At 46.2% G+C, this 20,530-nt stretch overlaps 1 protein-coding gene across 7 annotated transcripts in view; it reads right to left on the bottom strand.

Annotated features, from left to right (window-relative positions):
- Window positions 1-13,686: 13,686 nt before the first annotated feature.
- Glce (glucuronic acid epimerase) overlaps window positions 13,687-20,530 on the bottom strand; it is a 70,969-nt gene continuing 64,125 nt past the window's right edge. For all 7 annotated transcript variants that reach the window (XM_037207432.1, XM_037207429.1, XM_037207431.1 and 4 more), the window contains one exon: window positions 13,687-17,576. In XM_037207432.1, coding sequence (XP_037063327.1) covers window positions 16,552-17,576 — 1,025 coding nt within the window. In that variant the 3' untranslated portion in view covers window positions 13,687-16,551. The remainder of the gene's footprint in view (window positions 17,577-20,530) is intronic.

The following is a 20,530-nucleotide window of genomic DNA, read 5'->3' as shown; positions in this document are numbered from 1 at the left end:
TAATGTGCAGAGTAGGACTTTTTCCTGTTCACCCGTGAGCCTGGAGTTTGGGTGGGATCTACCTTGCCTTTGAGGTGAAATGTTGGTCACGCAGGAGCAGATACTCTGTCAATGTGCTGGCTAGTTTTATGTCAGCTCCACACAAGTTACAGTCATTTTGGAAAAGGGAATAGCAATGGAGAAAATGCCCCCACCAGACTGGCCTGTGGGCCATTTTCTTGATCCGTGATTAATGTGGGAGGGACCAGCTCAATGTGTGCCATACCACCTCTGGGCAGGTGGTCCTGGGTTCTACAAGAAAGCAGGCTGAGAAAGCCACAAGGAGCAAACCAGTAAGCAACACTCTTCCACGGCTTCTGCATCAGTTCCTGCCTCCAGGTTCTGCCCTGTTTGAGTTCCTGCCCTGATTTCCCTGAACGATGGACTGTGATCTTGACATGTAAGCTGAAATAAACCTCCAAGTTGCTTTTGGTCATGGTGTTCATTTATGGTAATAAAAACACTAAGTAAGACAGTCTACCACTTTTTGTGGTTCTTATGTGCAGGTATGTGTGTGTGTGCATGTGTGTCTGGTGTAAGAATGTGTGTACTTGTGGAGGTCAGAGGTCAATGCTGGATGTCTTCCTCTATTGCTTTCCATCTTTTGAGGAGACTGTCTCTCCCTGAATGTGGGGCTCACTCATTGGTTGGATTGGCTGGCCAGGGAACCCTCCGGATCCTCCCATCTCTACTTCCTGGCCACCATGCCCAGCTATTTTTGTGGGCTCTGATGATCCCAAATCGGGTCTTCATGCCTATGTGGCAAACATTTTACCCACTGAGCCACCTCTCTAGCTACTGGCCTCAAATTTCTTCATCCTCCTGCCTCAGCCTTCTGAATGCGGGATTCCAGGCTTATACCTCCATGCTTCTGGTGCTGAGTACTTCTGCTGAGTACTCCTGACCTGCTTCTGAGTACTCCTGGTCCACTCCCTACACTGGAGTTCACTGAATCAGAAGGGGCATGGAGAGCTAGTACCTATTCTAGGAACACTAAGATCCTGCCAGAGTGAGTGACTGGTCAGAGGCTACCCCACGAATTATTACTGGCTCTGCTGGCTGCACTGGCTGCCTCCTGCCTTGCTATGGTTTCCCTCCCCAAATAATTCACAATCAGGTAGGTGGTTTACTAGGTAAAGGGTTTGCTGCACACTGAGTCTGATCTCCAGAACCCAAGTAAAATGTCCCTGCAATGTCAGTACTCACGCTGTGTGTGTGCACGTACATATTATATGTGTGCATGCATATATATATACACATATGTATACATATGTATATAAATGTATTTGAGGCAGGGTCTTATATAGCCTAGGCTGTCCTTGAATGAATGCCCTATGTAGCCACAGATGTCCCTGGACAACTTTTTTTTTTTTTTTTTTTTTTTTTTTGGTTTTTTGAGACAGGGTTTCACTGTGTAGCTTTGCGCCTTTCCTGGATCTGGATCTGTAGACCAGGCTGGCCTCCAACTCACAGAGATCCGCCTGCCTCTGCCTCCCGAGTGCTGGGATTAAAGGCGTGTGCCACCACTGCCTGGCTGACCCTGAACTTCTAATGCTCCTGCTTCTATCTCCCAAGTCCAGGGATTCAGGCCTGCAGCACCAACCTCCCCCACCCATCCCCACCCCCACCCCACCCCCGTTTGTGTAGTGCTGGGATGGAACAGAAGGCTTTGTGGGTGCTAGACAGACATTCCGCCAGCTGTGCTACAGCCCCAGCCCCAGGATCTTAATTTAAGGTTGTTGGGGGAAATTATATTGCATATCCAGGGTGGGGCCAATGGAATCGGAATTGACAAGGCAGGACTAGAGTCAGAGCAAGCGATCTAACAGCAGGTAGGGGTTAGATGGCTGTCGTCAGGGGCTAAGGGACCCAAACATCTTCTCAGAGCTGAAAAGGCCAGCAACTGACTTCTCTCGGGGCTTTTGGAAGGACTCAGTTCCGCAAGCATCTGGATTGAGCCCTGTGAAGCTGATTTTGGATTTCTGAGTCCCAGGACTAGAAAAGAATGAATTCATGTTGTTTTAGGTCACTATATTTGTGGCAATTTGTGACAGCCACTGTCATCAAGATAAGCAGTTCTGGGAAGGCCCTTTGAATACCATGGCAGAATCTCCTGGTGGGTAGTGAGAACTGGATACTGGGCACCATGCGTAGAAGTTTATTCCGCAGATCTGGGCTGGCAGAGAAGCTGCCCTTCTAACAAGCCCCTGAGACACTGAGCTCCTGTGGCCACCACAACAGACCCTGTGGTAGAGCATCTGCGTCTTAGCTGTCCCACACTCACAGCTGTTTCCGGCTCCTGTTCACACAAAGACTCTGGAGTTAACTTGTTGAATTGCTGGTTCACATGCTCACTGCTCAGCTCCTCTCCTAGAATAATGGGTCCCCGGAAGCAGGACCTTGGCTCTGGTTGGGTCCCTAGGCCTGAAACAGTGTCCCACTACACACACATCCAGTGAGCACCCGCAGCCACATTGACGTAGGGATCTTAGGTGCTGTTGCTGATGCCAAAGACATGAAAAGATCCCCCAGGGATGGAATGGGGACGGGAGGAAAAGGGGAGGGAAAGGGGTCTCCAAGTCCTCATCACAAAGAAGGGCAGCAAAGGTGAAGAAGGGAGCTGGGAGACAGCCAGGCTAGGAGGGCCAACAGCTACCTGAGTGCTGAAGGCAGGCACGCCCCCTGGGAGAGCTGCTGGGCGGAATCCGCAGCAGGGAAAATCCTGGATGGGGGCTCTGGGAAAGCAATTCTATATGGCAGACGGAATGATACCAGGTTGTAGGCACCCAGAGAGCTACACGATTTCCCCTCTCTTGAGATACTTAATTTACAAAACGAATGTGGGTGTGCTTGGAAATATTTATGTCAAATCTCAAATAGTGTAAAGAAACTGAAATTCGAGCTGGGCATGGTGGCACATGCCTTTAGTTTGGGAGGGAGAGACAGGATTGTAGTGAAGCCCGTCTCCATAGTGATTTCCAGGCCAGCCAGGGCTGTCTTTAAAAATAAAAAATCTTGGAAAAAGCCTTGGTTTGTTCTGAGTCTCCAGTGAATAAGGTGACTATAGAAAGACCCTGGAAAGAACTTCCCTCTGCCAGAGGAAGGAACAAGGAGCAATAGCTGGGGAGATCACCGGGCCACCTCCGTTCTCCCGCTGTGCTCCGCTGAGCCTCCGCTGGCCTGCAGGTGGCGCTCTCGTGCCGGCTCAGCTCTTCACCCTGCTACGGAGGCTCCAGGTCTCCATTCACCCTAACCCCATTAGTTTCTAGCTCCAGGTTGCCAGACCCCAGGTCTCAAGGCCTGAAGGAGCCGGAAGGAGCTGTCATGGCAGACTCTGGTCTAGTTTGAAGCGGTCCACCAGCTTGGTGAGTTAGGGCCCAGCCTCGGCGCTTTGGTTAGGGTAAGACTTGGATTCGATAGAGCAGAGTCGAGTCCTCCCCCACCAAAGCCTTTGGTCTTCCCCTTCTACCCTAAAATAATTCAAAATCCAGCAACCCCCCCTCTTCGAACTGTTAGAACAAGAAGCAGATAAATGTTAACAGTTACTGTTACCCTGAAGACACCAGTGACCAGGAATCAGGGAAAGTAGAGGTGACATGGCATCTCACTCCATGCCAACTAGACTGGCATTAAATGTTGCAACGGGAGATATTTTACTTTTATAAAATATTTACTAGAACTTAACCACAGTTTCAAGAAGTGAAACTGGGAATCCCAGTTTTAAATAATTTTTATTTCAAGTTTTGACATTCACTATAGATAATTTGTATTTTTGCCATTTCCATCAAATAGATTTTTTTTTCTGTTTTTTTGGGACAAGGCTTCTCTGTGTAGCCCTGGCTGTCTTGGAACTCACTTTGTAAACCAGTCTGGCTTCCAACTCAGAGATCCGCCTGCCTCTGCCTCCCAAATGCTGGGATTAAAGGTGTGTGCCACCGCCCGACAAGCTACAGACTCTTAAGTCTTCCTGGAAAAGCAAATGGCTGCACCAGGTCTAGGCTGCATCTACAGAACTCATGAAAGCATCAAGTGTCCCCTCTACAGAATTCAGATCAAAATTGTGCCCTGAAGATAAATTTAGTGGAAATACAGGCAACAAAACAAAACAAAGAACAATAAAACCCGCCACAGCAGACACCGTTATCAGTGAGGATTGGATATTGACAAATATTGGCCCACAAGACAAATCACAGCTATAAAATTTAAGGGGAAAAGAACTGATTCCTGGTGAAAATAGTTTCGGTCAACCGGAAAGGGAGAAAGGAAAACATTGGAAATAGTTTAAGTGAGGTTTATAGGAAATTGATTAAAGAATTAAATTGACTTAATAGAGTCCATTCCCGAAAGCGCTTTCCCAAAGAACATTCATCAACATCAGAGCACATCTAGTCCTGGGTTGTGTTCCAGAGGCTCCTCTATGAATTTCACAGCACAGCCGGACCCAATTTGCAGTGGAGTTGCACCTGGGATGGGAAGAGAGGGATGGGAAGAGAGGGATAGGAGAGAGGGTAGGCGGGGTCTTTGTGCCCTATCCTTCACAAAACCAGTAAAAGGATTATGGGTGCATTGGCGGCCACCACCATCACCATCATCATAATCTTCATCATCAACATAACCTTCATCATCATCATAACCTTCATCATCAAGAAAGGATCTTATGTTTTCCAGACTGGTCCCAAGCTCCTGGGCTTGGCCTCCCAAGTACCTTTGGCTCCACCTCCACACTTGGGTTTCACAATTTTCTATCCATTATTATTATTATCTTCCTCCCTTCCTCCCTCCTTCCCTTCCTTCTTCCCTCCTCCCTTTTCTGTGGAAAGTAGATGAAGTCCTGCGTGAATGTGTGTTGTCGACATGAACAAGGCCATGTCAAACACACCGATGCCTCAGATCCATGGGAATAGCAAGGCCTTCTTCCGCTTGTTGTGTATAGATGTTGACAGTGTGTGCAGACATATCAACTCCTTCCAATGACTGTAGCCTAGTACTGCCCCTATAAGAACCCCTGCTGAGATGACACCCACCACCCACCACCACCCTGGCTGCCTCTTCATTCAGTTGTTTGTCAGAAAGGCTAAGTTTCTGACTACTGGTACATCTCCAACAGAGCCTGAGACTAGCGCTTTTTTTTTTTTTTTTTTTTTAAACATTTCTTCACTCCCCATTGCCCCAGTGAGATCAATCCCAGCACCATGTAGATCATAATACATTTCCATGACGCAGACGGAACTCTGCGTTCTTATGGATGCTAGGTCAGCACTCTAGAGCTGAACGATGCCCCTAACTCATATTATTGTATTCATTTTATTATGATATTGAAAACATTTTTCAGGGCTCCTAAAATGTACAATGGGTTCTAGGCACTGTGGATAAGTTGGCCTCATAGGGTTCCAGGTAAGGGAAATGGGAATGTCTGGATAGACCTGGGGGTGGGGGAGAGACAGGAATGCACCTGCATTGTCTTATGGAAGGTGCTAAAGTGGTCTGAGCCCAGCCCACCTCCTCACCTGGCCACCCTGCGCTTCCCAGAGCCTGCCTTTCCTTCCTACCTCTCTTTCTTCCGAGTCTTCTAACTCAGGAAGCTCTGTTATGTTCTTGCAATCTCAAGAGTCCATCTAAAACAAACACCTAGTTCCACTGTGTCCTTGGAAGCCTTCTTAGAGCAAACCAGGGTCCTGGTTGTGAGCCATGCTGCACTGTGAGCCATGAAGGAGAGTCCATGCCTCCGTCTCCTCGACTCGGCAGCAAGCTATGTGGAGCCAAGAGTGGGCCATTGACTTCAGTCCTCACCTCTGCCATGAAACCCACCTACATGCTCACACTGAGTGCCTACTTCAGGTCAGCTCCATGTCACTGACCCTGGGAGCTCACAGCAAGAATCAAGTCATGGCCTGGCCCACAGCGGGCTCAGGCAGGGCCAGACCTGGAGAGTTTCAGCACTATCACCATCAAGGTGTGTAATCCTTCACTGCAGTGGCTGTCTAATGCTCCACGGAGTGAGAAAGGAGGCAGAGGACCAGAGGAAGGTACAAATTTCCAGAAAATTCTAAACAATTTGCAAGTTCTGCACTAGCCAAATCTACTCTTAAATGTGTATTTTGTTTGTCTATCTAGTAGTAATTTATTTATTTTATAGTAATAACTATTATTATTATTTTGAGGCAGAGTCTCGGGTAGCCCAGGTTAGCCTCAAACTATGTATCCACGGCTGAGTCTGACTGGCCTTTTGATCCTCCTGCCTCCACTTCCCAGGTACTGGGGTTATAAACATGGGCCACGATCTGCCCCCAGAACTTCACCCTCAGCTTGTAGTTTTGCTTTTTGAGACAGGGTCCTACTCTGAGCCCAGTCTGTCCTGGAACTCACAGCCTCAGCCTAGCCCTTGTTCTCACATGGACAGCTCCTTCAGCCTGGAGGTCTGCTGTGCCCACTGCTGCCTTCACACTTGAGGCAATCCTCCTGTCTCAGTCTCTTCAGTGCTGGGACTACAGGCTTAAGGCACCACACTTAGCTAGAAGTAATTTAATTTCTGAAACAGTCTTTAATGCATGCTTCCTCCTAGCCATAGCCCACCCCCATTCCCTGTCACTCACTGACCCAACTGTTCACATTCACGGCTCCTGCATGGTTTTGAAGGCTTGTGAGTGAGTGTGGTGGTGTGTGTGTGTGTGTGTGTGTGTGTGTGTGTGTGTGTGTGTTCCCTGTGGGTTCATGCTTATAGGGGGCAGAGGTTAGCTTCAGGTATTACTCCCCAGGACACTGTCCACCTTGTATTTTGAGACAGCGTTTCACTGGTTTGGAGCTGACCAAGTTGTTTAGGTTGTCTGGCTAGTGAGGCCCATGGCTCCTCCTGTCTCCCCTCCCTACCTCTGCTGTTACAAGCACATACAACCCAGATCTTTTTTCCATGGGTGCTGGGCATAAATTCAAGACCTCATTCTTGCAAGCCAAGCACTTGACTGACTGAGCTATTCCTAGGCCCCAAGTTCATGTTTTGAAATATGACGAGTGAGTATTGTGTCTTCTCCTTTTAGATTTATCTAATTTTAATGTGTATGTGTGGTTTGCCTGCATATATGTACATGTACCATGCGTGTGCCTGGTACTTGTGGAGGCCAGAAGAGGACATTGGATCCCCCAGAGCTGGGGTTACAGGAGGTTGTGAGCCAGGTGTATGTGCTGGGATTCGAACCCTGGTCCTTGGCAAGAGCAAGTCTCCTAATGGCTGAACCCTTTCCAGCCTTGAATACATACAACAGCCTTTTACTCAGGCTTGTGGCCCCTTCTAAACCTCTGGCTGAATGCACTGAAAGCCTCAACCACACTGGACAGGCCCAGCAAGTCCCTGAGAATTCTCTCTGGACATTTTTTTTTTTTTTTGCAAAGGTTCCCCAGGATCGGCAGAGTTCTCCCTGTGGCTGAGCCTGCTCTCCTGCCAGAGGCTGGCTGCCTGGGGCAGAGGTCTCTGTGGAGCTCTGGAGGAATCCACACTGTCAGCAGAGGACAACCTTTTCCTCTCAGTCTATTTAAATTCAATTAGTCATTTGAAAAAATTAATTCGCCGTGAGATCTGCTTACGGCGCAGGCAGGTGGTGGCTGACACCGGAGGCTGGGCACATTGATTGAAGCGGCTGTGCCGAGCCAGCGACTGGGACCCAGACAGAAAGCCTTCAGAGAACGATCTCTTCCATCTGTTAAGATGCTGCTCTCGAGGAAGAGAAAGAGCCCAAGAGGGAGACCAGAACAGCGGTCCAGCACTAGGAGCCAGCCGGGGGCACCAAGGAGCCAGCCCTCACTGACCCTCATCTCTGCCCGGACCCAGGGCCCACTGCCTGTTCTCCTAGACACACCTCCAAGAGTCCCTGGTTGTGCTGTGGGCACCCAGGCTAGACAATGAGGACGACTTACAAGTGACTGTACATTTTAGGTGGCTGGCGGTTCACCCTCCAGGGCGGAGTCTGATTCAGGAGGTGGGGAAGGAGCAGGGCTCCCATCTTCACAGCTGAATCCCCTTTTCTCAGCTAACCTGCCATTCTTCTTTGGGATCCAAGGACAAATCAGGCCTTTGGATTTGTCTTTTGGGTGGGTCCAGAGTGGGTACTAGAAAGTTCAGACTGAGTTGGGCTCAGTGGAACACATCTGGAACTCTTGCGCTTGGGAGGTAGAGGCAGGAGGATTTCAAAGGAATTCAAAGTCATTCTTAGCCAGAGAGTGAGTTGGACGCTAACCTGAGCTACATGAAAAACAAAAAGGAGGAGGGAGAGGGAGCAGGAGGGACAAGGACCGAGAGAAGACCCGGTTAGACCAGACTGGTTTGTAAGTTCCCAGACAATACATCCCTTACTCTGTCTTCTGCCTGCCGGTCTGAATATTCACCAGCAAACAGTGTGGAGAACCCTGAGGAACGCATGTTGGAGGGGAGACGAAGAACAGGAAAAGCAGCTTTGAGGCTGTATTAGTGCAAGGGAGCCCCAGCCCCAGCCCTGGGTGAGGCCCTCGTCTGAGGGAGAGACAGACCCCTCAAGAGGGGGACATGGCCCAGAGCACCCCAGGAACCAAGAGAAAGGCACACGTGTAACAAACAGGAGCAGACAGGTGCCCGCCCACTGGGCCGGAGCTCTGAGATCCGAACCAATAACCACAGGGAAGGGAGAGCGGGAGCCTTCCCCTCTCCTTCAGAGCCACGCCTAGGGCTGACACAAGCTGAGAGAGGAATGCACCCCAGGGGCCCCAGCCTCATTTCCAGATTGAAACAGACATGAAGGCAGCTTGATAACGAGAATTGAACTGCCAGTCCAGAGCCCCCGATCCCCACCCTTCTCTGTGACAGTGTGGATCTGTCTGTACGGCTTCTGTTCCTCTATCTAGTGTACAATATAAGGACCCTAGGAAGTATGCAGCAGGAAGGTGCTGTGGAAATGTCTTCATTCCAACTCTAACTTAGATTGTAATTGTTTTATACTTTCCCCCCCTCCTTAGGGATGGGAGCTGAATGTAAAACGGGCACAGTAGGCCCAGCCACAGTCCCATGGAGACAGTGCCCCCTGCAGGAGCTAGAGAGGTAAGACGCCTCTTCGGTTCCTCTTGACAGGCTGCCCAGAAATGATGTGGGAACTTGGGGTTTCCCATTGTAGTCAACTGAATTCCAGAGAATTCATCTTGTCACTTTAAAAATGATATTAGGTGCCGGCGGGTGGCACAGCTTTAATCCAGCATCGGAGCAGAGCAGGCGGATCTTGTGAGTTCGAGCAGCTGGGCTACAAGTGAGCTCAGGAAAGGCGCAAAGCTACGCAGAAAACTGTCTCGAAAAAAAAAAAAAAAAAAAAAAAAAAAAAGATATCAGGCATCAAATTCAAACGTGCAGTTTGCTACATATTTTTTTTAATAGGCAAGACTTAAATTCAGCTTCTCCTCACCCTGGGGAGTTAGTGTCCTCTCTAGGCCCCAAAGCAATGGACACCAGGTTTTCTAGACACTATAAATAGCCATTTGTGTGTGTGTGTGTGTTGTGTGTGTGTGTGTGTGTGTGTGTGTGTGTGTGTGTGTGTGTAGGTCAGAGGTTGATCTCTGTCTCTGTTTCTCTCCTGAGCTCATCAATTTGGCTAGGCTGACTGGCCAATGAGCCCCAAGGACCACCATGTGGCATCTGTCTCCCCAGTAGGTTACAGGCACACAACACTGCACCTAGCTCTGTCTGGAATTTGAACTCAGATATTCACGGTTTCACAGCAAGCCTTTACCAACTGAGCCATCCCTCTACCCCAGTGGTTCTCGACCTAACTGCCGAGACCCTTTAATACAGTTAGTTCCTCATGTCGTGGTGAGCCCAACCATAAAATTATTTCGTTGCAACTTCATAACTGTGATTTTGCTACTGCTAAGAATTGTAATGTAAATATGTGATAGGTGACCCCCCCCCAAAGGAGACACACAGTTCAAAGTTGACCTTCAGTTTTATCCCAGAGCAAAATCCCAGGCAGGCACCAGCTCCTCCTGACTGGAAGCGCAGACACCGTGAGCTCCGGGCTGCCTAACAACGCTCTAGCTCTTGTGCTTCACGTGGAGGCTGCGGTTCCTCATCCCTCCCGGTCCTTTCTCTGCCCCTTTGCTGTTGTTACCCTCCTTAATGACTTTTTGCAGTGCTATCATTTTGCGAAATCCTTCTACTCCTGGAGGAGGCTTAGCAACTTTTGAGTGGCTGCTCTTTAACATTCAGGAAGTGCGGTTTACATATGGGAGCGATCAATCACTTGCTCCAGATGGCAAATGTATTTCTTTTCACCAGAAACGGAGCAGCAAACATTCAAATTCATCACCAACACAACATTTAAATTCACATCCATTTCAACCTGACATCCTTAATGGGCTGGTAAAATGGAAACCAGCGTTTTTCCCCTAGACTGTTGGCTGTTTTAAACAGTTTATAAAAAATGAGAACTTGGGATTAAAAATTGTTATTAAAGCCAGGCGTGGTGGCATGCTCCTTTAATCTCAGCACTCAGCAGAGGAAGGTGGATTTCTGTGAGTTCAAGGCCATCCTGGTCTGCATACTGAGTTCCAACCCAGCCAGGGCAATCTAGTAAGGCCCTGTCCAAAAGCTGTTAAACAAACAAACAAACAACAACAAAATCCACAAAGCCTTGTCATTAGGAAAACAAAAAACAAATCAAAACCTGCTCTCTGCCAGATCCCTGCCATCATGGACATGAGTCACATGCAGCCCACCATGCTAGCCAGGGTGAGCAAAGTGCTAGACAGGACTGGCTCACAGGGACAGTGCACACAGGTACACGTGGAATTTATCCATGACACCAGCTGCTCCAACATCTGCAGCATGAAAGGCCCTGTTTGAGAGGGTGATATGTTTACACTTTTGGGGTCAGAAAGAGGCTCGGAGGCTGTGCTGAACTTGCTGCTGGGTCCTGGATATCCACTACTTGGTCCAGGGGGTGACCTACAACTGTTAAATAAAGCGTTTGTACTGAATGTTAAAGAAAAAATAATCTACTTGCAATTTTCAAGTACTTATCTATCATACTTGTAGGTGTGTGTGTATGTGTGTGTGTGTGCATGTACCCATACATGTACCCAAAGGTGTGTGAAGGCCAGACACTGGTGTCTTCTTCAATAACTTCCAAATTTATTTTTATAAATAAGGTCTTTCACTGAACCTGGAACTGGAGGACTGGCTACGCTGGCTGGCCGGCCAGGGAGCCCAGGGATCCTCACGTCTCTGCCTCCCCGGAGCTGGGAGGAGGGGTGCTACTGTGTCCAGCTTACTACATGCATGCAGATGAATTAGGTCCTCATACTTGTATTGCAAGCACTTCGATGAATGAGTAATTTCTTCAATCTCTCTATGCTGTAGCGGTATCTCTGAATTTTGCATTCAAAATAAAAATGTAGTTTATATTAGCATATTTTAAAAATATTTAGTTTTAATTTGTGTGTTTGTGTGTGTGTATGGAGACCAGAGGTGTTGGATCCTCTTGAGCTGGAGTCACAGGCAGTAGTGAGCTGCCTAACATGGTATTGGGTATTGTTCTGAAAGAGTAACATTCACTCTTAACCACCGAAGTCATCTCTCCAGCCCTAAAATTCTTTGTAAAGAGATGTTTATCTAAGTTGTACTGTATATGTTTTACCCACATCCATGTGAGTCCATCACTTGCATGGATCAGATCCCCTAGAACTGGAGTTATGGATGGGTTGTGAGCCACCATGTAGGTGCTGTGAGTTCAACTCAGGTCCTCAGCAAGATCAAGAAGTGTTCGTAACTGTTTTCTCTCCAGTACAAGATGTTTATTTTTATTTATGTGCATGTGTGTCTGAGCACATGTAAGTGTGTGTAAGTGCAGTCAGTGCCTTTGGAGGTCAGAAGACATCAGATCCCCCAGAGCTGGTTGTGAGCTGCCCAACTGTGTGCTGCAAACTGAAATCAGGTCCTCTGCAAGAGCAGTATGTATTCTTGACCACTGAGCCTTCTCTCCAGTCTCGGATGGTACTTTTAAAAACCTCACTTTAGTGTTTGCCTTGCCAACTTACAAAACACAAAGCAAAACAAACAAACAAAAAACCAAAAAAAAAAAAAAACCAAAAAAACCAAAAACCCTCTTCTGGACAGTACTATGAAGGAATTTAAACTCATGGGATCAAAGACATGTTCCTGACACAGGTGTGAGTCAGGCAGCTTTGTTGCCTGAGCCCTAAGTAAGAATCTCTGCCCCATCCATGTTTCCTTAAGCACCTGAGTTGGGACCTCCACTGGTTATCAAATCAAATATGACCGCATGTGGAGATCACGCCTTTAAAAAAGGTGATAAATAAATTGGGCGGCAGTGGCGCACGCCTTTAATCCTAGCACTCAGGAGGCAGAGCCAGGCGGATCTCTTTGAGTTTGAGGCCAGCCTGGGCTACAGAGCGAGTTCCAGGACAGACAAGGCTACACAGAGAAACCCTGTCTTAAAACTAACAAAAAACCCCCAAACCCAAAAGCAATAAATAAATAACCCCCCCATGACAGATATAAAAACAAGGTCATAGGAATAGTCCTTGATCCAGTGAGACTTGAGATTAGGACTCTGGCAACCATGTAAGGACGTGGGGAGAAGAGAGCGAGGAAAAGCAACCTCAAAGGAAACCAATCCCACCTACAACTTGATTTTAGACTTCTCGTTTCTGGAATCGAGACATGTGGATCTCTGCTGTTTAAGCTGCCCTAGCCTCTAGTATTCTGTCATCTAGAAGTGTGCCATCTGCAGACCACTTTCCTCCACAGTGCGGACACTGTTATTCACAGAAACCAAATCCAGCTAACAGCAGCACACAGGGAACATCCTAAGGATACAGGTGTACTCTGGGGAGCCTGAGCGAGTTCCACTGCCCTCTGAAGTGCACCGGATCTACATCTTGGATTTCTGTCAAAACTCTGGTTTTCCCCTGTTGCTTTTCTCTCTCTGCTTCCATTTTAAAAATACAACTCAGGCAGGAAAGAAGGGCTTATCAGGGATTAAATTCTCTGTGGTATGAAGGACCTGCCCCATAGGGCAACAAACAGAGTATGAGATTCACGGCCAAACCTTAATTTTGTCACAAACTGCAAAATCAAACCTGAATAGTCCATGACCCACCCTGTCCGAGACTGTTTGTGACCACGTAGCCGTTTCTCAACTGAAGGTAGAAGACAAGGAACAGCTCCGAGAGGGAGAACAGCCTTGTGCTAAGACCTGTCTGGGCACTGGAATCTAACAGCTGGCTGGTGATCAAAAAAGTTCAGTCAAATCAAGCTACAGGCTGGATTCGTACTTGGGAACTTTACATAAAATCTTACCGAGGAGAGAATATGAGGTGACACTGATCATTCTAACGATAGGGGTACAGAGAGACGACAGGCGGCATGGGACTCGCAGCTGGTACCCGTGTACCGGCCTGACTCACTGCAGGGCCCCAGCCTGAGCTCCAGCCCCTGCCCGAGCACAGTGCAGCTCTTCAGTTTCTGAACGTGCAGCACTCTGGTCCCGCAGGCCAAGGCTCCTGCACTGTACTCTGCTTCCCTGTCTGCAGGCTCAACAGGAAATGTCGGCCAAATGCGTGCTAGGCTCACATAACCGCAAACTAAGCAGAAAATAAGAGAAATATCCAAGTACATTTCTTTTCAAGATAAAAACTTTATTTTACAATTTTATAAAGCAGCTTTACATTAAGCACAAACAACCCATTTAACTCTGTATAGAAACAAAATACCTTTCCATTTGAAAAAATCAAGTTTCGCTGTATATAAAACTAACATGTGCACATTGTGCTTGGACTGCAAAGTCTGTACAGCTTTACAGAGGACCACCCTTTAGAAGGGCATCCGGTAAACACGTTATTGCATATTTGACACATGGCAGAGACCCCACATGTACACTGGAGGAGAAGCGAGGGGACAATTACAAGGACAACAGCAGCAGCTTTTGGTGAGTCTGTACACCAAAACAGATGAGTCCCGCCCCCCGGAGAGCGTGCTTGTGCCTTTTCTGCACTTGCTCAGGGGCGCTGCGCGGCTCATGAATGAAGCCGTTATATACAGTAACTCCTAGAGGTCAAACCTGCCTTTTGTCTAGAAACATGTGGCTGGTTTTACTACTGAAACGGCAACAGATTCAACATGGGAGCTAACTCAGGTAAGTGAATCAAACCGATATTTTTAAAGAAAAATTTAAAGAAACAACAAAAACTTAAAACACCCTTCCCATTCTTTCTATTCTCAGGATACGTAAACATTTACATGATTTAAAAACCTAGGAAACTTGGTAGTTTTCTGGAGGCAAAAATGCATGGGTCCCAGGCAGTGCTCTACACATGCCCAGCTCTCCAGAAGCAGTCACCCATCTGTCAGGCATGCTGCGCATCCCACTGTGCAGGCAGACTTCCTGCACACCCAGAGTCTCCTGCTGTAAACTCCCAGGTGACAGAGGCATCCTCAATCTGAGAAGCCAACCACTGACAGTGCTGCCACAGGCTCAATGTGACCTCTCAGGGAATCCAGGATCACAAGACAAGTTGCTGTTGCAATGTGGAAGGAGGCAGTGGAAAAGCAACAGCAGCAAACTGCCATTTCTACACCATAAACAAGCCAAACCAACCATCGCTCCTCGGTGGAAAAGGACAACCACACTGGTAAGGCACTGGTGTTTGTCACGAAAGCAGTACCGGAATGATTTCACTGACCCCTCTCATCTGAAGACCAGTATGCAAACATAAGCAAAGTCGGGACCACTCTAGTAACAAATCTAATTGAGTGAACAGTGTTCCCAGGTGGGGAGGCTTGTTTTCAACATCAGTATTGACAATAAAAAGGGAGTCCTCATTTTTATTGCTGAGACAAATGTGCATGTTCAGACGTTGCTAAAACACCTCGTGTGTGAGATCCACAAAGGTAAAAGCTGGGGAACCTAATGACCACATTGGTTTTGTTGTAGGCAAAATTAAGCTGTGGTCATATAAACTGGGAGTTTACACTTATTTCTCAACAGTTTAATATTGTCTTTATCTTTAGTACAGATCTTCCAGTCTCCTTTGATGCCATTATACTTTATATATGTATCATTTATGTATGGGTGTATATGCATCATATATATATATATATATAATATATATATATATGGAATATATATATTCCAGTTTCAACAGTACTTGGTAGTTGAATTCAACAGAAGTCCAATGTGGGGGCAAATCATCCACCTGGCTCTTAAAGGTGCATCTGACAGGTAGCATGGATAAGCTCTACTGTTTGTCCCTAGAAAGTGTAAGACAGTGTTCCCTAACTATCTCCATATTATCACACCATAAACAAAAACCAGAGCAAACCCTCGTTGTTTTTACCTAATGCCTGAAGCCCACAGCAGACACTGTCCACGGCACCAGGACTCTGAAACCCTTAGAGATTTGATGCATATGGACAGCAGACACAGCAGCATCTCTTCTGTTTCAGTGCTGGAATCATTCAAATTAAGTTTCAGAGAAACAGTGAGGACAGCAGCAATGATGTAAAAGTGACAGTGACAATCCAGGCAGGACCAGCTTGACCGTGACCCTGAACATACCTTTAACCCAGTAACTGTCCTTTAACGGAGAAAGTCCTAAGGGGACCGATGGTAGGCTTCAAATCATTAGCTCTGTCCCAAATTTAGACATATAATTAACGTTCTGGGTAATGTCCTCAAAATGGACAAAACTACCAAAGTGTAGTATGAAATGCAATGCAGTGTTCTAGATAGCGACACAGACACACTGCAAGGGGAGCAGAGGTGGGAAGATGATTATCAAACTTCTACTGATTGTAGATCAAGTTTCATAAAACATAGCATGTCCATAATTTCTTGTGCAGTCAACAAGTTTCATTTTAGTTGTGCTTATGTTATGTGACCATGAGACCTGAACACAGGCTGTTTAAATATACACAGTTCAATAAAACCATAATTCAAAATATTTTCCATATATAAATGAACAAATGCAACAAATGCTCACTCCCTCCCAAGAAATGAACCTACAGGAAAGAAACACTGAAAATACACAGTCCACAACCCAGGCTATACGCACGTTTACTGCAGTACAGCACACTGTTTTCTAAAAGCCTGCATTCAGCATAAATATAAATAATCACATTTGAAAAGCACTCCATACTAAGTTTTAGGTAAGTGCTGTGCAGCAGGCTAGCAGCGGCGACTTACCGTTTTCTTTCACAGACTGAAAAGGACTCTGCACGCACGGAGGCCTAAGTGATGAGCAGGGCAGAGATCACATCTTTGTTCAGCGCACTGACTAAACATTTCTAAGCACCTGACCCATGGAATGCAATTGTTTCAGAAGACTAACTTTAAGGGTCTCTTCTCACGTTGCTGTGACCCACAAACCCCGGACACACACCATCTTAAATGTGCGGCGCGCTGCTGAGCTCTGCCGCTGACCCAGAGCTCAGCCCTTGAGTTCAGAAGAGGCTGGAACGAACTGCGCTTTTGGTTTCAAGCTCTAGTTGTGCTTTGCCCTGCTGCCTTTAAGGTAGCTTTTCCACCTCTTGACAAATTCTTTGAAGACTGGAGACTCATCAATGGTACTGAGCAGCTGCAGTTGGTTGATGTGGGTGGTGTGATAGTCCCAGCGGGCCAGGTTGGGAGCAATGCCCAGCATGAAGTGGCGAAGGTCATAGATGGTGCCGGAGCCAGTATCATACAAGGGCAGCATGGCTTTAAGAGATTCCATGCCACGCTCGTACAAGGACCTTGCCTCTTTCCCAAGCTTCTCCCCTGCTGTTTCTTTTAGGTCATACAGTCCAATTAAAGAATACATAAAGCCATTTAAAACAAAAGAGCTAGGTGTAGTTGGATATTCTTCATACCAGTCATGTTTATTCATGAACACGGCTTTAACTCCATGCTGTTCTGACAGAAACTTGTATGGGGCTGTTGCCCTTAAAGCTGAACTGAGGAATCTATGGTCTTTTGTTAGAAGATAGGCCCTGACTAATGTAGAGATGGCCTGCCCTTGTGCCATAGCAGAGTACCACCCTGGTTCTAAAGACTTAAACCCTTCCCCTAACTTCCGAGTCACCATAATTGGCCAGCCTCCTTTCTCGTCCTGGTTCCTCACTAGCCACTCACTAGCAGCAAAGAACGCAGCCATATGGGCTGTGGTTGAGATGGTAATGTTGTCCAGGAAGCCCTTCCCTTTTGCAATCAACCTAACCACCTTTTTGGGCATGATTTTGGTTGGCTTGACAGCTTTTGTGTTGGAAAGACCCACTCCTTTCCTGAGGTCAGTGACCAGGTCTCGGGTCACTGTACTCCACGAAGTTCTGGGCCCAATGCCGTAGTAGATGTCCCTGTCTTTAAAAGCAATTAGCTGGGTGTTTGAGACATAATGCACAGTGAAGAGCTGATTCTTTTCTGTGGTCTCCAGAACCACAGACACACTCCCATTTGTTAAGAGCTTGAGGTCAAATGAAATAATGAAGTCTTTTGTGTTTCCCAGCTGTAAAGACACACCTTCACTGGTTTCTGTGGGGAACAGACCAAGGAATGGTTAGAATAAAGCATTTTTATACTTGAAATTTAATTGTAGTTTATTCATGATAACTACTGACCACATAAAATTAACTCCAGTTATGTTAACAGATTTCTGCTGAGTAGCAAATCTGGTGACTTCATGAAGGCTTCTCCTTACATTGACTCTGTCTGGTTTACAGACAGGATTCAGAGCGAATAACTAAGAATTTCTGATCATACTGTCTTTTCTAGACCTGATGTCAACTAGGCAAGAATCACTGATTATTCTAATATATTTATTCTATAAAAGGGAGAAAAATAGCCAAAAGGTGGTTCAATGAATATTATTACAAGAAAGGTAAAGTTCTAGACAGAATGGTACGTACAAAATTTCATTTCTAATGCAGCTCGTATTCCCTACCTTATATTTTGAATGTTTTACATTCCAGACTTTACATGATGCCTGCCTGGCTTTGAGTGTGTACTGTTTCCCTCCCACATTACAGATGGACAACTGATGAGATACACAGTCAAGTAACCTCCCAGACACAAAGGACAGAACCCACAATGCCCAGTCTGGCTCTTAACTTGATGTGGAAAACAGTGATTATTTTTTATACTCTGGAATTATAAACAAAATTACTGGAAATTAAACAATGGGCTCATGTATAAGATAAAAGAGGGAAGGGGGAAGGCACACTTTGGAGTTAAAAACCCTTCACAATTCCTGCTTGGCCAGCAGCTCTGAAAAAGTAAAAACAGACCTTTCCAAGTCCCAGTTTCTTCAAGTGTTGGCAGAGACAGTATCACTTCAAAGGTTGATTTTGACAATTTAAAGGAAACAGTGGCTTAGAACAGTGATAAATGCTGGGGACTACTGCCACTAATTACCACATGCTAACAAAATGCTAAAAGCTGTTTTATTTGGCAAATTATGAAATCTGGAATTTCTCTCGTATAGCCAGAGTACAGTGAGGGCTGGCTTTCAGCAAGATGACTCCCTGAATGACACTAATCTAACAATTACCAAAGACACTGTGCATATTAAAACCAACTAGCAGCGAAGATAACACATATAACACAAACACACACCCCACGTAAATAAACAATTCATACAGCACAACTTTAAACCATGAAGGGGAAAACGAACACCTTCTTCTATGTAGCCCTGGCTGTCCTGGAACTCACTCTGTAGCCCAGGCTGGCCTCAAACTCAGAGATCTGCCTGCCTCTGCCTCCCTAGTGCTGGAATCAAAGGTGTGTGCCACCACCGCCTGATAGAACATCTTAATCTTTACTGGGCTTAATTTTCCCAAACACACCCACACACAGACTGTCATTTGGTCCTCATTCTTCTGAGGTTGGTAAAACATGGATTGTTTCTGCTCTAAGGTGAAGACGCACAGGCTTTGTAAGATTAAACGGCTACTGGTAGAGCAGGAACTACAATCTAGGTGTCAGGGCCCAAGTACAAAGACTGTGAGGAAGGGAAATGGCACTGGAAACAGATGCTCAAGAGTGTCCAGTGGAGGGTCCTTCCCTCAGACCTCTGCTTTCAGCAATCCTGGAGAGGAAACGCAGTGTCACAGGAGCAAGGTTCACATCAGCCTGGATAGCGTTGGCTTGTGAAGTCAGGCCTCTCAACACCCGATTCCACCAGTACAGAAACACATGGCCCAAGGCTCTTCATGACTTCATTTGATTGAGCAGAAGGTTATGGAAATTGTATCAAGAATGAGAACACACAGCAGACTAATGAATCAAATAATGCCTGGGTGACAGTTTAAAAATTGACCACAATAGTAAAATCTTAGTTCAGTAAAATCCATTTTATCTGTCAAAATGTCAGCATGCATTCTGTCTCTAACTAGCACTTTCCTCCTTTCCAGTAAAGGAAATCTGGAGCTGAGTTCAACTACCTGATACACTGTGGGATTCAGAACTGAAGTATGAATCATACAAGATTAAATTACACTCAACACAGCATACTATCCTGAGTCCTATTTTTTATCATTATTAAGTATTACATATGCTCTGGCAGACTGGTTAACAATGCCCCATCTTAGTCCAGATGAAGGGAAGCTGAAATCCATTTCCTCCCAGAATTCTGTTCTAATTTTTCACTTTATTTATAAAAATTGAATTAAGTGACATGGTTTAATCAATCCTCTTATTATGTCTTAATATACCAGATGAGTTGTCCCAAGGATTCAATAATGAATGAACCCTTAAAAAAGTCCAGTTATTAATTTTTCTAAACCCTTCACACTAGTAAAGGGGATTCTCCTGAGACACACTGGAGTGACAAAGAAGTCAGAGCCCTCAATCAATCAACAGTTGGGGTCTCCCAACAATTATACGAAACCAGTCTTTAGTTTCCTTCTTCCGGCATACGTGGGGAGTTATATACCTGCCAGACTCCTGCAGGGTCAGGGTGGCAGCATGAGGGATGGTGTGCAAACAGAAAAGACAGCAGATGAGGTTCTGAGCTCCCACAGAACACTGTGCTGGCTGGAGACGACTCCTTCCAATCTACTAACCCAAGTTCCGACTTCCCAACCATTTGGACTCCCACAAGCCCATGAACCATACTTTCTGAGTAGTTCATCTCCAAGAGCTACTGGAATTTTCTATTTGGTATACATGGACATGTGTACATTAACAAGGGAGGACAAACATGCTGCCAGTTATTTTCTAGATCTGACACTAAAAGCACAAGTACCAAAACTATCACCACCACCACCACCACCACCACCACCACCACCACCACCACCACCACCACCACCCACCACCAAACAGAAGAGTGAGACTACATCAAGCTATAAAGTGTAGCAATTATGAAAAGGCCAAAACAGGAGACAACATCTCAACACTATAGCTCTGAAAAGGTGTTAATATCCAACAACATAGAAGGAATTCAAGAGAAAAAAAATCAATTAATAAGAATGTACAAAGGTCTGAACAGA

The sequence above is a fragment of the Peromyscus leucopus genome, chromosome 7 (genome assembly GCF_004664715.2).
Source record: "Peromyscus leucopus breed LL Stock chromosome 7, UCI_PerLeu_2.1, whole genome shotgun sequence".
In the NCBI taxonomy this organism is placed as follows: Eukaryota; Metazoa; Chordata; class Mammalia; order Rodentia; family Cricetidae; genus Peromyscus; species Peromyscus leucopus.
This window is presented reverse-complemented; position numbering and strand designations above follow the sequence as displayed.